The sequence below is a fragment of the Kogia breviceps genome, chromosome 4, assembly GCF_026419965.1.
Source record: "Kogia breviceps isolate mKogBre1 chromosome 4, mKogBre1 haplotype 1, whole genome shotgun sequence".
NCBI lineage: Eukaryota > Metazoa > Chordata > Mammalia > Artiodactyla > Physeteridae > Kogia > Kogia breviceps.
The window spans coordinates 170,137,289-170,158,973 of NC_081313.1; the positions used below are offsets into that span (position 1 = coordinate 170,137,289).

General features: G+C 54.9%; 1 protein-coding gene across 6 annotated transcripts; it reads left to right on the forward strand.

The window, feature by feature from the left end:
* The first annotated feature begins 461 nt into the window (after nt 1-461).
* Nucleotides 462-21,371, forward strand: COLGALT1 (collagen beta(1-O)galactosyltransferase 1). Of its 6 annotated transcripts, none has more exons than XR_010840411.1 (13): nt 571-925; nt 2,244-2,354; nt 3,092-3,209; nt 8,630-8,764; nt 9,956-10,160; nt 11,612-11,731; nt 16,426-16,502; nt 16,578-16,684; nt 16,940-17,072; nt 18,356-18,483; nt 19,313-19,519; nt 19,750-20,378; nt 20,662-21,371. XR_010840411.1 is itself a non-coding variant. In XM_059062508.2 (12 exons), exons 1-12 carry the CDS (start codon nt 663-665, stop codon nt 20,015-20,017), a joined length of 1,872 nt encoding a protein of 623 aa, XP_058918491.1. In that variant the 5' UTR covers nt 566-662; the 3' UTR covers nt 20,018-21,371. The 6 variants fall into 6 exon arrangements, 3 of the variants coding, with proteins under 3 accessions (XP_066888544.1, XP_058918491.1, XP_066888546.1); XR_010840413.1 differs by having other exon boundaries at nt 915-1,432; XM_059062508.2 differs by having other exon boundaries at nt 566-925; nt 19,750-21,371.
* Nucleotides 21,372-21,685: the final 314 nt, after the last annotated feature.

Genomic DNA, 21,685 nt, shown 5'->3' on the forward strand with positions numbered 1-21,685 from the left:
CAAGCCTGCGGGGTCGTTATGACTCCATTTTACAGATGGACAAACTGAGGCTCACACAGACGGCCCACTTGCAGACTAGATTTGAAGCCAGGTCTGGGGACGCCAGGGCCCACGCGCTTGGTACTCAACAACCCTTGAAGACATCCCAGGGAGGTCGAGAACTAGAATGGTACCCATGCTGCAGCAGAGGAAACTGAGGCTCAGATCTTGAGTCCCAAACCAGATCATGACTATCCAGGTTCGACTCGTGACACAGCGGGGTCTTATACAAATGGAAGTTGGATGGCAAATCAGGCTGGGATCCTGGCGGGAGCAGTTGCTCGGTGGCAGGTCAGATTCTGAGCTCTGAGGCCTCTACTACACAGACCCAAGTTCAGAACGCTCAGTGTCTTGCCGGGGGGGGGGGGGGGTGGGGGGTCGGGGGCGGCTGGGCTTCCCGGGCAGGCCTGCAGATTGACGTCACTTCGAGCGGGCCGCTGCGGAGAGCAGGAGGCACTTTGTGTCTTTAAGACCCTTTGGAGGCGGGCCCTGACAGCTGACTCCGCCAGGAGCTCTCCTCCCCTTTAAGGCGCGCGGCAGGGGCGGGGTCCCGACGACGGCCCCTTTAAGGCGCCGTCCGCGTCCGCCGGCAGAAAAGCGGCTTAAAGGCGACGCGTGGCGCGATGGCGGCGACCCCACGCGCATGTCGGGGGCACGGGCGGCCCCTCCCGGTGCTGCTGCTGCTGCTGCTGTTGGCGCTGCCGCCTTTGGAGGGCCCCCCGGGCGCCGCCGCCTACTTCCCAGAGGAGCGCTGGAGCCCCGAGTCGCCTCTGCAGGCGCCGCGCGTTCTCGTCGCGCTGCTGGCGCGCAACGCGGCCCACGCGCTGCCTTCCACGCTGGGCGCGCTCGAGCGGCTGCGGCACCCCCGGGACCGCACAGCTCTGTGGTGAGCGCGGCGTCCGCGGCCCCGCATCCGGCCTGCTGTCCCCATCCCGGCGGGTCCACGCCGCGCCCCGCCCGCTGTCCTGGCACCGGGCGGGGCGGGCCAGCCCCACGCGTGCCTTTTGCTTGCTGTCCCCAATCAGGGCAGGCCAAACCCACGCGTGCCTTCCTGCTTGCTTTCCCCCTGCCGCATTAGGACCAGCCGGAACTGCGCTTTGCCTGCTGGCCTCTTTAGGGTGGGGCTGGCCACAGCTCTGCCTTCTGGCCCCCCCATTAGGGCATATCCGGGATCACCCGTGCCGCACTGCCCGAAACTAACCCGCCAGTCCACTTGGGAGCACACACAGCTTCAAAGGGAAGCCTGAGAACCCGCCCGCCCCCACCCCCAGTTGGGGCGTTGCGGTGGCCCACATTGCACTTCTGCTAACTGAACGTCTTTCTGCTCCTGCTGCCGTATTGCTCCCTGAACCCAGCCTGAATCGGACCTCCTGCCTTCTGACTGCTGGAGTGGGTGGGTGGGGTACGGGACGGATGGCGGAAGGTTGCAGGGAGTGGATCCTTCCTAGAAGCAGAATGGGGCAGGGCCATGAACAAGCCTGACTGGTGATTTACCGCTTCCTACCTCAGTTTCTTCATCTGGAAAATGGGGATACGAATATAATTCTAGTTGGGCTGTCTCTGAAGATGAACAAGTTACTGAGTGTGAAGCCCTTGCGCCTGGCATCAGTGACCAGAGCTGTGGTTATTATTAGCATTACTGTTATTATTGTCATCGTTGCTATCCTTGTTGACTAAATAACAGTTCTTTTTGGAGAATAACTCTCAGCTGATGGTCAAACTAGACTTCCAAATATTCCTTTTCCCTCCAGGCCAGATAATCCAAGCACACAGTTGGTGTTTAAGAAATGTTTGTTGAATGAATGAGTGATCACAGCCCACTCCAAAGTGGTATTGCCCATAGGAGAGAATTGAGGAAGGTGGGGCAGGGCTGCATGATATCTGTGTATTTTTATTAAATCTCACATGTTTAGTAGTGAATGTGGTTATAAGATCCTTGATGCCCCACGGTACGAACGTCATCTAATGTGTTTTTCCAAAATTAGCTTGTTTAATCCCCTCTGCAGCCCCGTGAAGTGGGCCCTGTCCTCACCCGCTGTGTTGCAGATGAGGAAATTGGGGCACTGAGCGCGGAAGTGTCTTGCCCAGGGCTGTGTAGCTGGTGGGAGGCCCAGTCAGGTCGTGGGAGCCCTTGTTGCCTTCCTGCTGCTGCTCATCCTGCCTTGGTCTCCCTAACTTCACTCACTGGCCTGTTCTGTCTGCAGGGTGGCCACGGACCACAACTCGGACAACACGTCAGCCGTGCTCCGGGAATGGCTGGTGGCCATGAAGAGTTTGTACCACTCTGTGGAGTGGCGGCCGGCAGAGGAGCCCAAGTGAGTGCCAGGCCTTGCCCTGCCCCCTGCCCCCAGCTGGACTTGGCTGTACCCCTGCTCACACACCCTCCATGACTCCCCATCATCCTGGGCCAGCCCCCAGCCCCCTGTCCCTGATGCCCCAGCCCAGCTCTGCAGCCTTCAGCGCTGTCTGTGGCTACTCTGACCCCACCTCAGCTTCACCAGCGGGTCATAAGCCTCCCGTTGGACCTTTGCCCCCGCCGTTCGCTCCACCTGTAATTCCTTCACTCCTTGGTCTTTGTGGTGGACGCCCGCTGCTTTGTTCCCTGTGTCACTGAGCCGCAACATCAGCTCTGCTGCTTCGCATCCCCGTGAGCCCCTGAGTGATGTGGAATTCAGTTCCTTTCACTCTTTCAGGATTTATTTCTGTACCCACCCACTGCCCAGACCAGATTAGGAGTCTGGGAGGGCAGGCTCTGGGCTTTCTTGTGCTTTGCGTCTTCTCTCCTAGTGGCTCCCCATCACCCTCAGGGATGTCTCTGCAAGGCAGTAGAGGACCTTTCCCCTCCCCTCTGGACCTTTGCACATGCTGTGCCCCCTACTGGAGACACACCTCTGTTCTATTTTCTCCTTGCTTCTTCCCAGCCTTCAGATCCAGCTCACACATCCCCTCTTCCAGGAAGCCCTCTCTGACCACCCCACATTCAGCCAGCTCAAACCCTCTCTGGGCTCTGAGAATGCCCTGTGCTTCCCACATCACAGCTGCCTCTCCGCAGGTCCTACCCAGACGAGGAGGGCCCCAAACACTGGTCTGACTCACGCTATGAACACGTAATGAAGTTACGCCAGGCAGCCCTGAAATCGGCCCGGGACATGTGGGCCGATTACATCCTGGTGAGTTTCTTGGCCAGCCAACCCATGGGTCCCCAGCCGAAGGTCTGGGGTATCCAAGGCAAGGCAGAGTGGCAGGATTCGGAGACCAGCCTTAACCTCATTTTACAGAGGGGAAACAGACTCTGAGAGGGGCAGTGAGTTGTCAGAGGTAACACAGCAGGTTAGTGGAGGAGCTGGGATTTGATCCTCGGCCACCTGGGTTCTTAATCATCAGGAACAAATGGGCTTTTGTGTCCCCAGCCGACCCCTGTAGTTGCACACTTGGGTCATCTCCGCTTTTATCAGCATCACCAGTGATGTGAATTCTCTCTGCAACCACGATGATGACCTCTGGGTCACTCCGAGAAGCAGGAGGATGGGGCGGGGGCTGTGGGATGTTGGCGACACTGAGCTGCTGAGCCCTGACTTTCATTTCCTCTTCCTGGGCCTCTGGGAAGAGGAGGCTGGTTGAGGTTTTGAATGCAATGTTGGGTTACATGCCCACAGATCACGGGTCTCCCGTGAGCTCCTTCAGCCTGGCTTCTTGACCTGGGCATGGTCCCCTCCCCTGGTGCAATGGGCAGGGCATTGACAGCTGAGCCTGGTTCGCCATGGAGGTTGAATGCAGTGATGCCAGCCTGACAGTGCCCGCGGTGGGTTTCCATCTACGTGCCAGACCTCAAGCTTTGGTCTCTACCTTCTTAATTAATTAATCAGCATATGTCTGTCGTCCACTCCCTGGGCCCTCGTCGTGCCGGACCCTGGGGACACAGTGAGGATCAGCACCGGCTGAGCCCCGCCTTCCTAGCATCCCAGGAAAGGTGGCTGTGACCAGAAAACAAACAAAACTGAATGAGGAAATAGCAGAAGGCGGCCAGTGCTGTGAAAGGCAGTTGATGATATATCAGTGTTCTGGGGCTGCCATAACAAAATACCAACACTGGCGGGCTTAAAACAATGCAAGTTTATTGTCTTGCAGCTCTGGAGGCCAGCAGTGTAAATCAAGGTGCAGGCAGGGCTGCACTCTGGGGGAGGATCCTTCCTTGCCTCTTCCAGCTTCTGGGGGCTCCAGGTGTTCCTTGGCTTGTGGCTGCACCACTCCAGTCCCTGCTTTTGTGGTCACGTGGTCTCTTCTCCTTATAAAGTCACCAGTCACTGAATTTGGGGCCTACCCTAAGCCAGTATGAACCCCATCTTTTAAAAAAAGTAATTATTGTTTTATTTGTTTATTTATTTTATATTCTTTTCCATTATCGTTTATCACAGGATATTGAATGTAGTTCCCTGTGCTAGACAGTAGGACCTTGTTGTTTATCCATCCTGTGTATAATAGCTTGCATCTGCTAACCCCACACTCCCAGTCCTTCCCTCCCCCATCCTCTGCCCCCTTGGCAACCACAAGTCTGTTCTCTATATACGTGAGTCTGTTTCTGTTTTGTAAATAGGTTCATTTGTGCCGTATTTTACCTCTTTTTTGGCGGTATGCGGGCCTCTCACAGCTGTGGCCTCTCCTGCCGTGGAGCACAGGCTCCGGATGCGCGGGCTCAGCGGCCGTGGCTCACGGGCCCAGCCACTCCGTGGCATGTGGGATCCTCCCAGACCGGGGCTCGAACCCACGTCCCCTGCATCGGCAGGCGGACTCCCAACCGCTGCGCCACCAGGGAAGCCCTGTGCCGTATTTTAGATTGCACGTATAAGTGATATCATATGGTATTTGTCTTTCTCTTTCTGACTCACTTCACTTAGTATGGTAATCTCTAGTTGCATCCATGTGGCTGCAAATGGCATTATTTTTCTTTTTTACCCCTGAGTAATATTCCATTGTATATTTACACCACATCTTCTTTATCTATTCATTCATTGATGGACACTTAGGTTGTTTCCATGTCTTGGCTACTGTGAATAGTGATGCTGTGAACATTGGGGTGCGTGTATCTTTTTGAATTAAACAGGTTTGTCTGGGAATATGCCCAGAAGTGGGATTGCTGGATCATACGGTAGTTCTATTTTCAGTTTTCTGAGGAACCTCCACACTGTTTTCCATAGAGGCCGCACCAATTTGCATTCCCACCAACAGTGTAGGAGGGATGAACTCCATGTTAATTTACATCTGCAAAGACCCAATTTCCAAATAAGGTCACAGACACAGGTAGCAGGGGTTGGGGGGCCTCCCTTAGGAGGGGGCCCTAGCAGAGATCTGAAGGAGCCAAGGAGCCAGCCTCAGCGGGAGCTGGGGGCCAGTGTCCCAGACAGAGGGAACCTAGAGGGAGCAAGCCTGGGGCATTCAAGGACTGGCGAGGAGGCCAGTGTAACCAGAGTGGAGTGATGGAGCTGGTAATGCTGAGGCGGTAGGTGGGGGCCGGACTATTCAGGCCGAGGGAGGGATGCGGCTTTTACTTTGAAGGTAATGGGGAGCCATGGAGGGTGTGTGAACAGGAGAGGGCTAGGTTCTGATTTCTGATTTTCAGAAGTCCCTGCGGCTGCCGTGGGGATCAGGGCCTGTGGGGCAGGATGGGGGGGCAGCAGGAGGCCAGGGTGGGGGCCTGTGTGGGGCTGTGGGTTCAGGATGCGTTCTGAAGCCAAGGGGACAGGCCCTGCTGGATGTGTGGGTGCCGGAAGGACCTCACGTCCTGGCCTGAACCTTGTGGGGAGGACAGAGCCATCTCCTGGGAGGAGGAAGGATGGAGCAGGCTCCTCCCGGGATCCCTGTGAGCTGGTGCCTTCTCAGACCATTTTATCGATGGGAAAGTGGAGGCTTAGAGAGGGAAGTGACAGCCTGCTGGGTGGGGTCTCAGAAACAGTGAAGAACAGAGGTGGACTCGAACCTCCCAGAACCGTCCAGCCCAGGGCCACCTTGTCTGTTTCCCTGGGTTTTGCTTTCATGGTTTGACATTGGCTGGTTTTCACTTTTTTCTCTCAGCAAACCTGGGTGGAACTCAAGGTTTTGGTTCAGAACTCAAAGCAGCTTTTTTTTTTTTTTTTTTTTTGCGGTATGCGGGCCTCTCACTGTTGTGGCCTCTCCCATTGCGGAGCACAGGCTCCGGACGCGCAGGCCCAGCGGCCATGGCTCACGGGCTTAGCTGCTCCGCGGCATGTGGGATCTTCCCGGACCAGGGCACGAACCCGCGTCTCCTGCATCAGCAGGCGGATTCTCAACCACTGCGCCACCAGGGAAGCCCTCAAAGCAGCTTTTGACATACAGTATATTTTTATAATTGGAGGCTTCAGTAATCCATATTGGAATGTAAAATCATTTGTCTAGTGTTTTTAAATTATTGTTAAAATCACCTCTTTTTTTCTCTTTTTACAAACACTGTGGGTGTTACTTGTAAGAAAATATACAAGAAACAACAAGAAGCTTGGAAATAAAGAAAAAAGTCATACCCTGTAGTCGTACCTCCCAGAGAAGCTTGCTCTCTGGCTGCATTTTTTCACCCCTGTGTGCTTCCAAAACTAGTTTCCATCACCCCAAAGGAAACCCTGTGCCCAAGAGAAGTCACTCTGCATCCCCTCCCCCAGCCCCTGGTGACCGCTGGTCTGCTGTCTGTTTCTGTGGATTTGCCTGTTCTGGACATTTCACGTAAACAGGATCGTATGCTATGTGGCCTTCTGGGTCTGGCTTCACTCAGCCTGATGTTTTCAGGGTTCATCCAGGTTGTAGCATGTGTCAGTGCTTCCCTCCTCTTTCTGGCTGAGTGATATTCCATTGTATGGATGGACCACGTTTTGTTTATCCATTCATCCCTCATTGGACACCTAGGTTGTTTCCACAGTTTGGCTTCTGTGGATAAGGCTGCTATAAACGTGGTGTGCAGATGGCTGTTCGAGTCCCTGTTTCCAGTTCTCTCAGTCTGTACCTAGGACTGGAATTGCCGTAACTCCCATGTTTCACTTTCTGAGGAACTGCCAGACTAGACTGTTCTGGCTGTTTTCACTGCATCTGTATTCCAAGGTCACAAATTCAAATGTCCACAGGGGTCTGGGCAGGAACATAACAGGACCGCACGGCTTGTCCCAAGGGGCAGCCACCTCCCGTCTCCGGCTGGGGCTTGCCACGTGGGAATGCCCTTCCCACGTTGCTGGAGAAGGCAGGGATTCTAGTTTTTGCTCTTGTTCATGGCAAGTGATTTGATTCATACGTTCTAAAAATCCTGCATGGGGAGCTTCCCTGGCAGCACAGTGGTTAAGAATCCGCCTGCCAATGCAGGGGACACGGATTCGAGCCCTGGTCTGGGAAGATCCCACATGCCACGGAGCAGCTAAGCCCGTGCGCCCCAACTGCTGAGCCTGCGCTCTAGAGCCCGGGAGCCACAACTACTGAGCCTGCGTGCCACAACTACTGAAGCCCACACTCCTAGAGCCTGTGCTCCGCAACAAGACAAGCCACCGCAGTGAGAAGTCTGTGCACCGCAACGAAGAGTAACCCCCGCTCGCCGCAACTAGAGAAAGCCCGCGTGCAGCAACGAAGACCCAACGCAGCCAAAAATAAATAAATTAAATAAATAATTTTTTTAAAAAACCAGAAAAACCCTGCATGGGTAATGGAAAGCATATCTGTGGACCAGATGCATTAAAAAAAAAAAAAACCCCACCTCCTAATAGTTGTATAATATATCATTCTGTGTGTGTTTTCACGTCCCGGTGTACAGGAACGTCCTTACCTAATTGTTTTCTGTGGCTTGATTTTTCAGTTGTCTCGACACATTCTGCAAGGGGACATCAGGGCAGGGCCAAAGTTTCTGTAGCTGATTCTCCACTGCTAGACTCCTGGGTCGTTCCCAGTTTGTGTGATGAACAACCCTGCCATGAATATTCTGATGTGGCCTTTCTGGAAGGTGTTGGTGACATACGTTTTTGGGTGGACCAGCAGGCACCCCCCACCATGATGACCCGGTTCATGGGTTGGTGAGTTTCCTTCCAGGCTGCAGCAAACACGTTATCATCTTTTTACCCCAACATTCAAGGTGTTAAAAAAAAAAAAAAAAAAAAAAGAAGCCTTACGTAAAGATCCTATTTTTACAGATTTTTTTGTTGGCATTTAACTTACATAGAAAAAAGCGTGTTCCTCCCAGCCCCGACTGTCCTCCCCGTTGACCAGCGCTGCCCATCTTAAAAGTTCCCATAAAAGGAGCCACGTGCTGCACCCGCTGTCACTTCCCGTGGCTCACCAGCGCCGTGTGTGGGACCCATTTGTGTCGCTTCGTGCTGTGTGGTCTGTCCCTTCTCTTGCAGTGGCGTGTGTTTCACTGTGTGAACGTAGCTCTGCTGGTGACTTTGGGCAGAGCTGTCCGTTGGGGAGCAGGTGGCTTCCAGGGCCGCACGTGCTGTTCCAGGTGCCCCCCTCCCCGGGGCTCCGGCCTCTGCCCCAGCTGTTCCAAGCTGTGGCCTAGCCTGGCTCACTCTGGCGGCCCACACTGATGGCCATGTCGGATGTTTTGCAGTTTGTGGACGCGGACAACCTGATTCTCAACCCTGACACGCTGACCCTGCTCATCGCTGAGAACAAGACGGTGGTGGCTCCCATGCTGGATTCCCGGGCTGCGTACTCCAACTTCTGGTGTGGGATGACCTCCCAGGTCAGGGGGTTACCGTGGTAGGGCAGGGGCCTGGGGGTGCTGGGGGCTGGATTTGGAGTCTAACTTACCCTCACACTGCCTCATGGTGAGCATTTGATAAACACTATTGTGATAATCCTTAAATGGACCTTGAGGGAGGGTCTACGATTGTGTACCTTGTGCCCCTACGCCCATGACTGAGGCAGAAACGCAGATGCAGAGAGAGGAAGTGACTTGCCTGCGCTCACATAGCTATGACTTGATGGTGCCAGGATGGGACTTCAGGCACAGCTTGATCCAGGTGTTCAAACAATATTCCTCTTCCTCCTCCATCCCTTGCGTGGCTTCATTTTCAAACAATATTCCTCTTCCTCCGTCCCTTGCATGGCTTCATTTTCAGACTCCTGGGGAATGATCTCAGCAGCATTCAGCCAAAGTCTACTCTGATTGAACCTTGTCCAGCCTCCTCCTACCCCTGAACCAGTTACTGAAGTCAGGAAAATGTCAGGCTCTGATTGTCCCACCCAGTGATGAGGGTGGGGTTTTAGGCAAAGCCAGGGGGAGTGAGGGGCTGGTGATGGAGCAGGGCTGTGCCAGGGGAAGGGGGCTGGGTGGCTAGAGCCAGGATGCTGACCCATCCTATCTCCTCCTATCTTTTTGTTTCGAATTGATGTGTAATTCACAAAATATAAAGTTCACCATTTTAAAGTGAATAATTCAGTGGTTTTTATATTTTAAAATATGTCATAGAAATCTAAATGTTATATGCTAACAATTCCAGTTTGTAAAGCGTAGGAGGAAGAGAGAGGACTGTTCCAGAAGCTTTTAAAACTTCTAAAAGATGGCCCCCCGACTTTCTTGAAGTCCCACTTCTGATGTTTAATTTTAAAATCAAAGGATCTCAAATATCCAGTCCCTTTTTCAGCTTTTTAATTTCCTTTCTCAAATGCTGCTTTTCTGATCAGAAGTATTGAGCTGGGCCTGCAAATGAGTGACTGTTTCCCTGTGTTTCTGTGCCATTGCCCAGCAACTGAGGCTCTGGGATTGGAGACTGACATGCCCTGCTCAGAGCCCTGTGCTCAGGGAATGCCCACCACAGCCAGAAACTGGCACCCAGTCTTACTCTCCGGGTGTTCTGTGCCTCCTGTTGTCCCGGGCCTCCAGCCTCACCTTTAGGGACCCCCATGCAAAACTCTGCCCGCCTCCCCGCAGGGCTACTACAAGCGCACGCCTGCCTACATCCCCATCCGCAAGCGGGACCGCCGGGGCTGCTTTGCAGTCCCCATGGTGCACTCGACCTTCCTGATTGACCTGAGGAAGGCGGCATCCAGGAACTTGGCGTTCTACCCTCCCCACCCTGACTATACCTGGTCCTTCGACGACATCATTGTTTTTGCCTTCTCCTGCAAACAGGCAGGTGAGCCCACAGGGGGTTTGCCATCATGGGGTGTCTCTCTGCTTCTTTGGGACCAGTGCTGAGCCCACAGAAGGTTCACAGAACCAGAACTGCAGGCTGCAGCGATGACTTCAGGTGCAGCTGTATCCAGGTGTTCATATGATATCCCCATGACCCGTTCTCTGTCCAGCCCTGGCTTTGCTGGGTGGCTTCACTCCCCAGGTCTTTAAGATCTGCTTGTTGAAAGTTATTTCCATCTTGATATTTTCCTATATTCCCCCAGATATCTGTGGTTGAGCATAATTGTTCCTTAGTTGTATACTTCGGGCCAAAAAAAAAAAGTTTAGAGAGGAAGAAAACATAGCCATATGCTGAACTGTCATTTATTTTTAAACCACGGGTCAGCAAACTATGTCCCATGGGCCAGATCCGGCCCACTATCTGTTTTCGTATGGATGCAAGCTAAGAATGTCTTTTGGGTTCCTGGACCCAATCCCTATGTGCGTAGGTTGGAGGTGGGTGTATTCCCCACACTGACAAGCAATTCTGGGACCCCAGCAGGGTGTCTGAGAATTCAGCTCAATTCCAACTCGGTTCTGGCTCTGTCTGCTTGGAGACAGCCTCAGATTCCATAGTTTAAGGTCCCAGTCCCACAAAACGATGTCCCCCACCCCGCTTCAGATGCTGATTGCAAGTCCAGGTTGTCACCTGTGCTTCTGACCAAATGGCTAGAAATCAAAGGTTCCCGTGACTCCTCTCTTGGGTTCTGCTAATTTGCAAGAGCAGCTCACAGAACTCGGGAAACCTGTTTACTCACTAAGTTACTGTTTATTATAAAAGGATATAACTCAGGAACAACACGGAGGAAGAGATGCACGGGGCAGGGTTTGGGGGAAGGGGCGCAGAGCTTCCACGCCCTCTCTGGGCACGGTCCAAAGGCAGACTTGAGTTGTTGAGACAGAACTGTTTGGCCCACAGACCTAAATATTTACTGTCTGGCCCTTCAATGAAAATCGTTTTCGTTGGGTTTATCACGTAAAAAATAAAAATACATACTCATTATAAAATTTGAAACCATTCAGAAAAGGACTAACACAGAGATAATGTTACTCACGGTTTGTCCAACTGCATCTCATTTTTGTGCCTAAATGTGAACCTTTACTGTTCACCAGCGGTTTTGTGGTTTGTTTTGTCATGGAATCCTGCAGGGACTGAGTCAGTATCGGTGCAAGGCGCTCGTTAACAGTTCTGGAGTATTTTGTCTTCTTTCCTGGCACTGTGAACCCCTGTTCTGGCTCCAATTGCCAGATGGAGCGCCGAGGGGGGGGGGTCTCTGCCGGTTGCTGGGAACAGCTGGACCCATTTACGCTCTGGCCCCATGCTGGGCTGTGAGGCTAATGCTCTGTTCGGAGGTTGCCTCCCCTGCCTGATTGCTCTGTTTTCAATTTCGATCGTTGTTTCCTTGGCCCCAGAGGTCCAGATGTACGTCTGCAACAGGGAGGTGTATGGCTTTCTGCCGGTGCCACTGCGGGCACACAGCACCCTCCAGGATGAGGCCGAGAGCTTCATGCACGTGCAGCTGGAGGTCATGGGTGAGTCTGCCTGCGCCAACCTGGGAGGGCTGAGTCGCCTCCCTCTCCCTGCCGTCTCGCCTCTGTGAACACTGACTTGAGTGTCTGCTGGGCGCCAGTCTCTTCGCCGGGCACTGGGAACCCAGCGTGAACAGGTGGACGGTTTGTCCCCCCTCTCACAGAGTGCTGGCTTGCAGGCAGCTGTGCACGGCATGCTCGGGGAAATGAGGGTGGGCTTTCTGGCGGAGGTGGCATTAAGATGCAGGGTAAGTAGGAGTTAGCTGATAAGAGGATTGCAGCCGGAGGGAGCAGCACGTGTGGGGGTTGGGAGGCTGGAGGGGCTGTGAGCTCAGGAAACAGGTGAGGTCGGCAGGACAGAAGTGGGGCTGGTGAGCTGGGCAGAGCTGGCAGGCAGGGCCAGGGCGGGGGCGCCTCAGACATTTGGCTGAGGAGCGGGCCTTTTCCCCCCCGGGGCAGTCAGGAGCCATGGAGGGTGTAGGAGCAGCGAGGGCAGCAGGTTTCACTGATGACCCTGCATGTGCGTGGCAGCATCTAGGACACAGCCATTTCAGGCCATTTTGTCACTCATGTCCCTGCCAACCTCCAGACCCACTATTGGTTGTTTAATATCTATCTTAACGGACACTTTTCTTTTTAAACTTGAATATATTTTAAAAAGGAGACTACCTATTTTTACCATTGGTTGCAAGCTCATGTCTTTCTAACACATATACAAATAAATCCGTAGACTATTAAACTAGCAGCTGTCCCTCTGGTGAGGTGGGCTGAACGCAGAGGGCCGAGCTCCCATTGATGCTGCTTGAGGAGGGCATTCTGCCCCGGCTGAGGGTCTCTGAAGCAGCCGGACAGTGGTATGGCGTCCTCTTCCCTGGGGGCCTTGCCCTGTGCTGACCACATCCCTGTGAAGGCCTGGGAAGCAGCCTGGCTGTTCCTCCCACTGCACAGATGGAGAGGGCCTTGGAGGGCCAGGCCCTTGCCCTGATGTTTGGTCCGTGCCCCATCTCCCGGGCCCGGCTCTGATCCATTTCTAGAAGGTTCTGTCTGTGGCTCCCCCTTGTGGTTGAAGTTGGAATGACACCCTGCCTTCTTTGTTTTGTGGGGGCTTTGGGGTCTTTTGAGGTGACACCTGGAGGCTGCAGGGTCATCAGGGTGAAGACCCCCGCAACACCCAAGTGTCTGTCTCATGTAGTTGCCCAGGCTCGGCCTGGGGAACCCACCAGGCGGTAGTCATAAGAAGTGGGTTTTTGCCTCTTGCCAACTCCTGTGGGCGAGCGGACCCCGAGAAGCTTCTCCTGGCTGCCGTAGTTTTCCTAGTTTAACTTTTCACATATATTTCCGTTGTTATTTTTGGTCAGAAGACTGTTTACACTGCCGTTATAAACGGAAGGCACAACAGAAGCGTGAATATTTTCCTGTTTCTCAGGCGCCAGAGCAAATCACACAGAACAGACGGAAGGAGGGTCTGGAAGTTTCAGATATTTGTGCAACTCCTTCCTTACAGTGAAAACCACCTTTTTTCTCCACCTCTGTGTGGGTACCTGTTCCCAGGCCGTGCACGTGATTTTTCATGTGTTCAAAAACCTTTCGGGACTTGCCTGGCGGTCCAGCGGTTAAGACACTGCGCTTCCACTGCAGGGGGCACAAGTTTGATCCCTGGTCGGGAAACTGAGATGCCGCAAGCCGTGCGGTATGGCCCACAAAAGAAAAAAATCTTTCTTGCGATGAAATTTCAAGCTGACAGAAAAGCTCAGAGTGATGCCCTCTGTGTGTGGGGAATCCAGCACATTCCTTCCCTACCTGCTCATGGACTATGGGGTGTCTTTCCAGTTGGCCCCATAAACTTGGCTCAGTGTAAATCCTGTTCTTTGAGTTTTAGCATACATAGCAGTGACAGGTCATACGTGTGCAGCATGATGATTGTTTTTATTTTTTTTCAATGTTATCATATTTTTTCAATGTTATCATATTTTTATTGATCAATCTGTGCCCAATTAAAAAATAAACAACCAAAAAAATACGCTTATCTAAAAGCAGACAACTCAGGGACAGCCAGATGCAAGAGGTGCATAGGGCAAGGTATGTGGAAAACGGGGAGGAAGCCTGCATTCCCTCTCGGAGCTCGCTGTTCTCTGTTTTTAATATCCTTGTCACCAGACACGGGCCAGGCTCTGGCCCTCCCCGGGGTCCCCCACTGTCGTGACTCCACCAGCTGACGGGTTTTTTCCCTTTTTGTGCTTCAGTCCAGCTGCTCAAGTGCGGCATCTTCTGCCCGGTGTCCTCGTCTGTGCTGTCACCGGCTGCTGCGTGTGGCTGTGGCTTGTTCTCTTGTCTTGCTGCGTAGTATCCCATGTAGATGTTCAGCCACAGATGTATTCACTCTTGGCTGTGTCATATGTCACTCTACCAGTCTTCTCCTGAGCGGCATGGGGGGCACTTCCCATTTTTCCCGACATTGCCATGTGCGAGAGAGTTCTAGACATGCTTCCGGGGGTGCAAAGTTAGGGAATATCCACAAGGTTGCCCTCACTTCTTACACCAGTTGCAAAATCTGGGGTCCCCAAGACCATGTTCAGGTTTGATAATTCACGAGAGGGACTCAGAACTCACTGGAAGCTATTACACTCACAGTAACGATTTATTACAGCCAAAGGACACAAATTAAAACCAGCAAAGGGAAAAAGTGCATGGGGCAGCATCCAGGAGCGTTCCAAGCACAGAGATTCCTGTTGTCCCTGTCCCTTCCCGTGGCCTCATATGGACAGTGCTTGCTTCTCCTGGCACTAGTATGTGACAACATGCATGGTGTACTGCCAACCAGGGATGCTTCCCAAGCCTCCATGTCCAGGGTTTTTACTGGGGCTCCTACACACAGATACAGGTGATTGCCACGTGGCTAGCCTCCATCTCCAGTCCCTGCAGAAATTGAGCCAATACCAAGTAGCCCAAGACCTCCAGCCTAAATCACACTGTTGGCATACATACCCAGTGTGGCCCAAGCCCTGAGATAAACAAAGACATTTCCAAGGGCTTCAACCTCCCAGGAGCTGGGAGCAAAGGCCAGACCTCTCTGTGGTCAAGTTTAATTCTTCACCCTATGATGGGTCTAGGGGTGTTACATTTTTTTGACATGGCTCTCTGGAAAGGCTGCATTGGGTCCTAGGCTCCCCTGAGGAGGACAGGGGGTGGCAGGGAGCTGTGATGGGCCCTGGATAGGAAGAAACCCCAGGGCACAGTGTCCCTGGAGGAGGCCCAGACTGCGAGGTAGGAGGTGCCAGGTTGACCCTGGGCCTCGCCCAGGCTTCTCCCAGACAGAGGGGCCTGTGTCTGTCCTTTGAGCTCACACAGGGCCCTTGTTCTTGGGGAGGCAGATGCCACACTCACCTTTTCTGGGCCAGCCTGGGAGATGACCAGGAGCCTCACCAGGCTCACAGTCCCCTGTGGATCTGACCCTTCTGTGGGGAACCGTCCGGGATGTACCAAGACAGGGCCCCGGGGATATGGTCTGAGCGCTGCTCACAGCAGCTAAAAGGGGAACAATCGCGAACACCCTGAAATTCTTGGCATACCTGGGCTCGTAGATGTGTCACTCCAGTCACATGGCCGTCTTCTCCCTGTGTGTCTTCACACCATCTACCCTCTGTGTGTGTCTCTATCCGAATTTCCCATTTTTATAAGTACCCCAGTCAAACTGCTTAGGACCCACCCTAATGACCTCATTAAAGCTCCTATTTTCTAAATAAGGTCACATTCTGAGGTACCGGTGTGTCAAGATGCCAAAGTATCTTTTTGGGGAGGATACAGTTTAACCCAAAACAATGTGTGTGATTTTTTTTTTTTTTTTTTTTTTTTTGCGGTACGCGGGTCTCTCACTGCTGTGGCCTCTCCCGCTGCGGAGCGCAGGCTCCGGACACACAGGCCCAGTGGCCACGGCTCACAGGCCCAGCCGCTCCGCGGCATGTGGGATCTTCCCGGACCGGGGCACGAACCCGCGTCCCCTGCATCGGCAGGCGGACTCTCAACCACTGCGCCACCAGGGAAGCCCAATGTGTGTGATTTCATGGCATCTTATCATGACATGAACCTCTGAGAGATGTATCAGCCCATTTTATAGATGAGGAAAGTCGTTCCTTCGTTCATTTTATGAGTTTGTGCCGAGCTCTGTGTTGGGCGTAGGGAGCCAGTGTGAGTGGACAGACCTGGTGTCCGTCTGGCAGAGCTTGTGGGAGATAATCAGGGAGCTGGGGAGGTAAGACAGCAGAATGAGGCTTTGACGGAAGCCCAGGCGCTGTGGGGACCCCCGAAGAGGTGCCTGGCAGCCTGGGGAGGTCAGGAGACTCCTCTTCTGCCACCCGCCCACCCCCCTCCCCGTCGCAGAAGGCCTCTTAGCTGATAACTCAGGGGGAGGAGGGGAAGAGGAAGGGTATTTCAGTAGAGGCCCAGCATGTGCAAAAGGTCCAGAGGTAGGAATGGGGGATGGGTAAGTCTGGAGCAGTGCCAACAGCCAGAGTGGGTGGGAGGCGGAGGAGAGAGACTAGCACTGATGTTGTGAGCGGCAGGGTCTCCAGCACCAGGCTGAGGAGCTCGGGATGACAGGGAGCCATGCAGAGGGTGGGGAGGGGGTGTTGGAAGGAGGCTGGACACCCCCCCACTTCCCAATGACCCCCGTGACCCCTCGGCTTCTCTCTGCCGCCCAGTGAAGCACCCACCCGTGGAGCCCTCGCGGTTCATCTCGGTGCCCACCAAGACGCCAGACAAGATGGGCTTTGACGAGGTAGGCTGGGCTTTCCCTCAGGGGTGGGGCTGGGGGGGCCGACCTGGAGGGTCCAACCGAGGCTCTGGGCCACAGGTCTTCATGATCAACCTGAAGCGGCGGCAGGACCGACGGGAACGTATGCTGCGCGCGCTGCAGGAGCAGGAGATCGAGTGCCGGCTGGTGGATGCTGTGGACGGCAAGTGAGTCCCACCCCGCTGGGGGAGGGGCGGCTCCATGTGTGGGTGTGTAGACCTCGTGGGTGGCGGCTGTGAGTCTGACCCTGCGTGGGGTGCTGGCAAGTCTGCGCACGTGGTGTAGACCACGCCCTGGCAGCCCACGTTGGGTCCAAGAAGGGTGCACGGGTTGCGGGGGGGGTGGCAAGGGGGAATGTCGCTAATGGTGGAATTGTGGGCAGAGAGAATCTTCCATTAACCCCCTTCTGTTCCCCCTTGCAGAGTCATGAACACTAGCCAGGTAGAGGCACTGGGCATCCAGATGCTGCCCGGCTACCGGGATCCTTACCACGGGCGGCCCCTCACCAAAGGCGAACTGGGCTGCTTCCTCAGCCACTATAACATCTGGAAAGAGGTGGGTCCTGCAGCGGGGCAGGCCCCTCCTCAGCCTTCTTAACAGCTCAAGGAGGGAATCGCTTGCATCCCAGACAGTCTTCTCTCTTCAGTGAATGTGTCACCTGAACCCCGGGTGGGTGAGCTGCTGTCCTTCTCCTGTGCAGATGTGGAGCCTGAGTCTGGGGAGGGTTAAGCCTGACTCTAGAAACAGGTAGGGTCTGAGCCCCAGGACCTCCAAGAGAAACCTCTTCATGTCCACCCACTGTCAAATATCTAGAGCCTGGGCACCATGCTCAAAGCTTACTAGTAGGAGTAATAGCCATGGTGACAATAACTAGTGCAGACCCCACACATTGGTACCCCATTAGCCCCAGAGGCTCATCACACACTCTTGGAAGGAAAAGTTACGATGGGCGAGGATGCCAGGCACGGACTGGAACCTGGGACCAGCAGGCGTGAGGCCAGATGGAGCATTTGGTGTTGGAGGCGACAGGTGCTCAGCCAGGTTGCCCTCCTTTTCTGATATTCATCATGGAGGTCATGGGGTAGGGATTGTGGTGTCCAGGTAGCTGTAGAGCCAGAGGGGATCCAGGTTCAAGTCCAGCCCTGCCTCTGAGAGGGGTGAGCTCTGTGAGCAAGGAAGGCATTTCCCAATCTGAGCCTTAGTTTCTCCAGATGATGGAGTCACAACTTCAGGGGCAGTTGTGAAGACTCGCTAGTTCATTCATTCTGGGAACATTTGTCAAGGACTTATACTGTGTGCCCAGCCTGCTGCTGGTGCTGGGGACAGGACAGCCACCAAGATAGACCCAGCCCTCTTCAGGGGACTCACAACCCTGGGAGGTGGGGGAGACTGATGATAATCCACAAAGAAATGAATGACAAATAAGTGAGAGGCATCTACAGGAGAGGCCCAGGGTTATGAATTATCCTCAACTGGCAGCTTTGGGTGATAGGGAGGACCTCTTGAGTAGGTGACAGGTGAGCTAAGGCCAGAAGGGTGAGAGGGAACCTACCTGCTGCTGTGTAGGGGAAGGGTGCTCTATGTCAAAGGCGCAACGTAGGCCCAGGCCCTGGGTTGGGAAAGAGCAGCCAGGCTGAGGTGAGGCTGTGGAATCAGCTGCCAAGTTGTGAGGAGGAAGTTTTGGCCAGGAGGTAGATCCAAATTGGTGGTGGTGGTGTGTGTGTGTGGGGGTGCTGGTTGGCTTTTCTCCTGGTGCCCAGAGCTTTTAAGCAGAACTGGCTTCGGGGTCAGGCCTGGCTTTGATCTCTCCAAGATCTCAGCAGGGCCTCCTCCCTCAGGTTGTGGACCGCAGGCTGCAGAAATCACTCGTGTTCGAGGACGACCTGCGTTTTGAGATCTTCTTCAAGAGGCGCCTAATGAACCTTATGCAGGATGTGGAGCAGGAGGGTCTGGACTGGGACCTCATGTGAGTGGGGCCTGGGAGGGGCCAGAACTCAAAGGTGTGGCCTAGGGCCTCTAGGGCGGGGGGCCTTTGCGGGTTAATATGTTGGGCCAACTTTTGGGAGCTTGGCAGGAGGACTTGTTCTTGACCCAGAAGTCTAGGGACCTGGTGGAAGCCTGCCAGCTCGTTCAGGGTTTGGAGACTTGACTGGAGCCTGTGGGGTAGAGAAGAAGGCTAAGATTTGACCTGGAAGCCTGGGGACGTGGCTAAAGAACTTGGGGTGTGGCCTGGGGTGGGTTTGATCCGAGCTTGGATGCTTGTCTGAGTGGGGTATTATGCCCACGGGAGCCTGGGTCTCAGACCAGTGCTAGGTAGAGTATGGCCAGCGTATTTCTGGAACACTCCCTTGGAATCTCATGTAGGTGGGTTGGTTCATCCTCCCCACCCCACCCCTGCCCCTACCACCAACGTGAAGGGCCCTGATCTGGGTTCTGGGCCTCAGACTCAGGGCCATGCTATTGATAGGAGCAGTAGCTTCTCCCCTTCACTCCTGCCCGCCTGCCTCACAGCCCTCTGAACCCAGAGCAGCTCCCCTCTCAGCTCCGCTCTCCTTCCTGTGGCACAGCCTCCCCAGCTCCAGATCCTCCCTGGCGCCCTCAGAAAAAGCCCACTCTCTCCTCCCTGCGGCCCCAGACCCCTGTGGGCCTGCTCTCACCCCAGTCCAGTCACACCAGCCTTCTCATTGCTCCCCACCCACCCCCAGGGCCTGACAGGGGCTCCGTGGATCTCTGCGTTAGCATTCTTGGGTGGGCAGGCGGGAGGAAGGTGACAGGGCCCCCATTCTGCACCCCAGCTACGTGGGCCGGAAGCGGATGCAGGTGGAGCACCCCGAAAAGGCTGTGCCCCGCGTGAGGAACCTGGTGGAGGCCGACTACTCCTACTGGACGCTGGCCTACGTGATCTCCCTGCAAGGCGCCCGCAAGCTGCTGGCTGCCCGGCCGCTCTCCAAGATGCTGCCCGTGGACGAGTTCTTGCCGGTCATGTTCGACAAGCACCCAGTGTGAGAGGGGGTGGCGGTGGGCAGGCAGGCTGGGGTCCTGCTGTGGAGCTGGCCTGGGTGGGGGGGTGTGAGGCTCGTGGGTCCCAGGGAGGTGCCTTTTCCTCTGCCTGCTTCTTCCTCCCTCTGGTCCCTCCCCGCCGCCCTCCCCCCACCCCTGCCGCCCACTTCTGTCTCCCTTCCTCTCTTAGCCGCCAACCCGCTGCAGCCCCCGTGCCCCTCCTCCCCTGCAGGTCTGAATACAAGGCCCACTTCTCCCCTCGGGAGCTGCGCGCCTTCTCCGTGGAGCCCCTGCTCGTCTTCCCCACACACTACACGGGGGATGACGGGTACGTGAGCGACACGGAGACCTCGGTCGTGTGGAACAACGAGCACGTCAAGACCGACTGGGACCGGGCCAAATCCCAGAAGATGCGCGAGCAGCAGGCCCTGAGCCGTGAGGCCAAGAACTCTGACGTGCTGCAGTCCCCCCTGGACAGTGCTGCCCGGGATGAGCTCTGAGAGCTCTGAGGGGCGGTGGCCATGAATCCACAGCAGCTGGTCGCTGGCCCGGCCCCCGCACGCCCGCCGGGGACAGCGGGGCCCCCGTGGACCCCCGGCAGGCCAAGGAGGGCTCCCCACACAGGGCGGCGTCCAGCCAGCTCTTGCTCAGCAATCACGTGCACGCAGGCAGCATTAACGGAGGTGCCTACTGTATGCCAGGAACGGGTGGATCGGGTGGCAACAGTTCGTACGCCCAACACTTTAAAGCGATTACTGGGTACCAGGTTCCTGTGTTCCGGCAGTGAATGAGGCATGACTATTCTCTCCCTCGGGGATGGATCCAGTCGTCAAGCACTGTCGATCCCCCGTCAAGAAGCAGGTGCCAGTGATACGCATTCACTATTTGAATTCATTCGAGTATTTATTGAGTGCCTACTGTATGCCGGGCACCATTCCAGGCTCTGGGACTAGTGAGGTAAACTTTCATTTATTCAGACACATTGAGCACCTACTATGTGCCTGGTGCTTGTGACACAAAAGTCCTTACTGACTCGGTGTATTTATTGAGTGCCTGCTGTGTGCTGGGAGCTGAGCTTTGTGCTAGGGCTGAAGATAAACAAGGTGCTTTTCACTCCTAATTGGTTTCCTCCCCACACATCCAGAGAGCATCTCCTGTGTGCCGGGCACTGGTGATACAAAACAGGATGACAGCTATTCAGTCAGCATCTGATCATCAACAGGGATGAAGGAGTCCTTTCGATTCTTCATGCAGCAAGCGTTTATTGAGTGCTGGCTGTGTGCCTGACCTCATGGACTCCCAGTGGGGTTGACTGAGTTAGATTCGCCATTTCCCCCTACCCCCCGCCACCCGAGCCGTGTGCAGATAACATCCCCTGTCCACCGCCCAGGAGAGGGGGTGGCTCTTCCCTTGCCAGGGGCAGCCATGGGTTGTAGCAACCCCATGTCCTCATGCAAGGCCCCCCTGCTAGACCCAGCCCCCCTGGAGGGGGTGAGGGGTGAAGCTGGGGGCAGGGTCTCCTATTCCCACTCCTGGTCTCAGTTGCTTGAACGCCCTGCCCTGCGCGTCAGGTGTGGTCTCTGCCTGCTCGAGGGCGTTCCTCTGTCCAAGCCTTTGGTGGGATCATGCGTCTGGGGCCTCGCGTGGGCTCCGCTGCACTGGGGCGCTACCCACGGCCTGGGCAGGACGTCCCCCGGCGCAGGCTGGAGGACTCGCTGGGTCTTCAGCCTGAAACGAATGTCAGAGCCCGCCAGCGGTGCCTCATTCTCTGAGGGGTAACTAACTGCTGTCCGGGTCGGGTCCTGGATAACTTGCTTATGTTTTTATTAAATGTTTCTCGTTGGTTTTCACATACATCTGTGTTCCCTTCTTGGTCCAATGCTCTGCTCACCACTTACGCACCCCCCCACCCCCCACCCCACCCCCCGCTTCAGGCCAAGATGTGGGAGGAAACCAGGTGCGGGGGTGGGGGGAGTGAGACCCCGGGGTTCCAGTGAGCCCCATAAAACTTCCCCCAAACAGCCCGGGGACGACAGATGGTCAACCTCACTCTATCCTGCAGGGTCAAATAACAATGACGAGCGGGGCTGTCATCGTTTGGAGTCTCCAGAAAACAGACCCCAAGATGAGGATTTGAATTATCCGAGAGGTGACCCCAGGAAACCCTG

Coding starts and splice junctions, on each gene's coding strand:
- COLGALT1 (XM_059062508.2), top strand. CDS start 663: ATGGCGGCGACCCCACGCGCATGTCGGGGGCACGGGCGGCCCCTCCCG. Junction 10,161..11,611: donor CTTCTCCTGCAAACAGGCAG/GTGAGCCCACAG, acceptor CCTTGGCCCCAG/AGGTCCAGATGTACGTCTGC. Junction 16,685..16,939: donor GTGGATGCTGTGGACGGCAA/GTGAGTCCCACC, acceptor TCCCCCTTGCAG/AGTCATGAACACTAGCCAGG.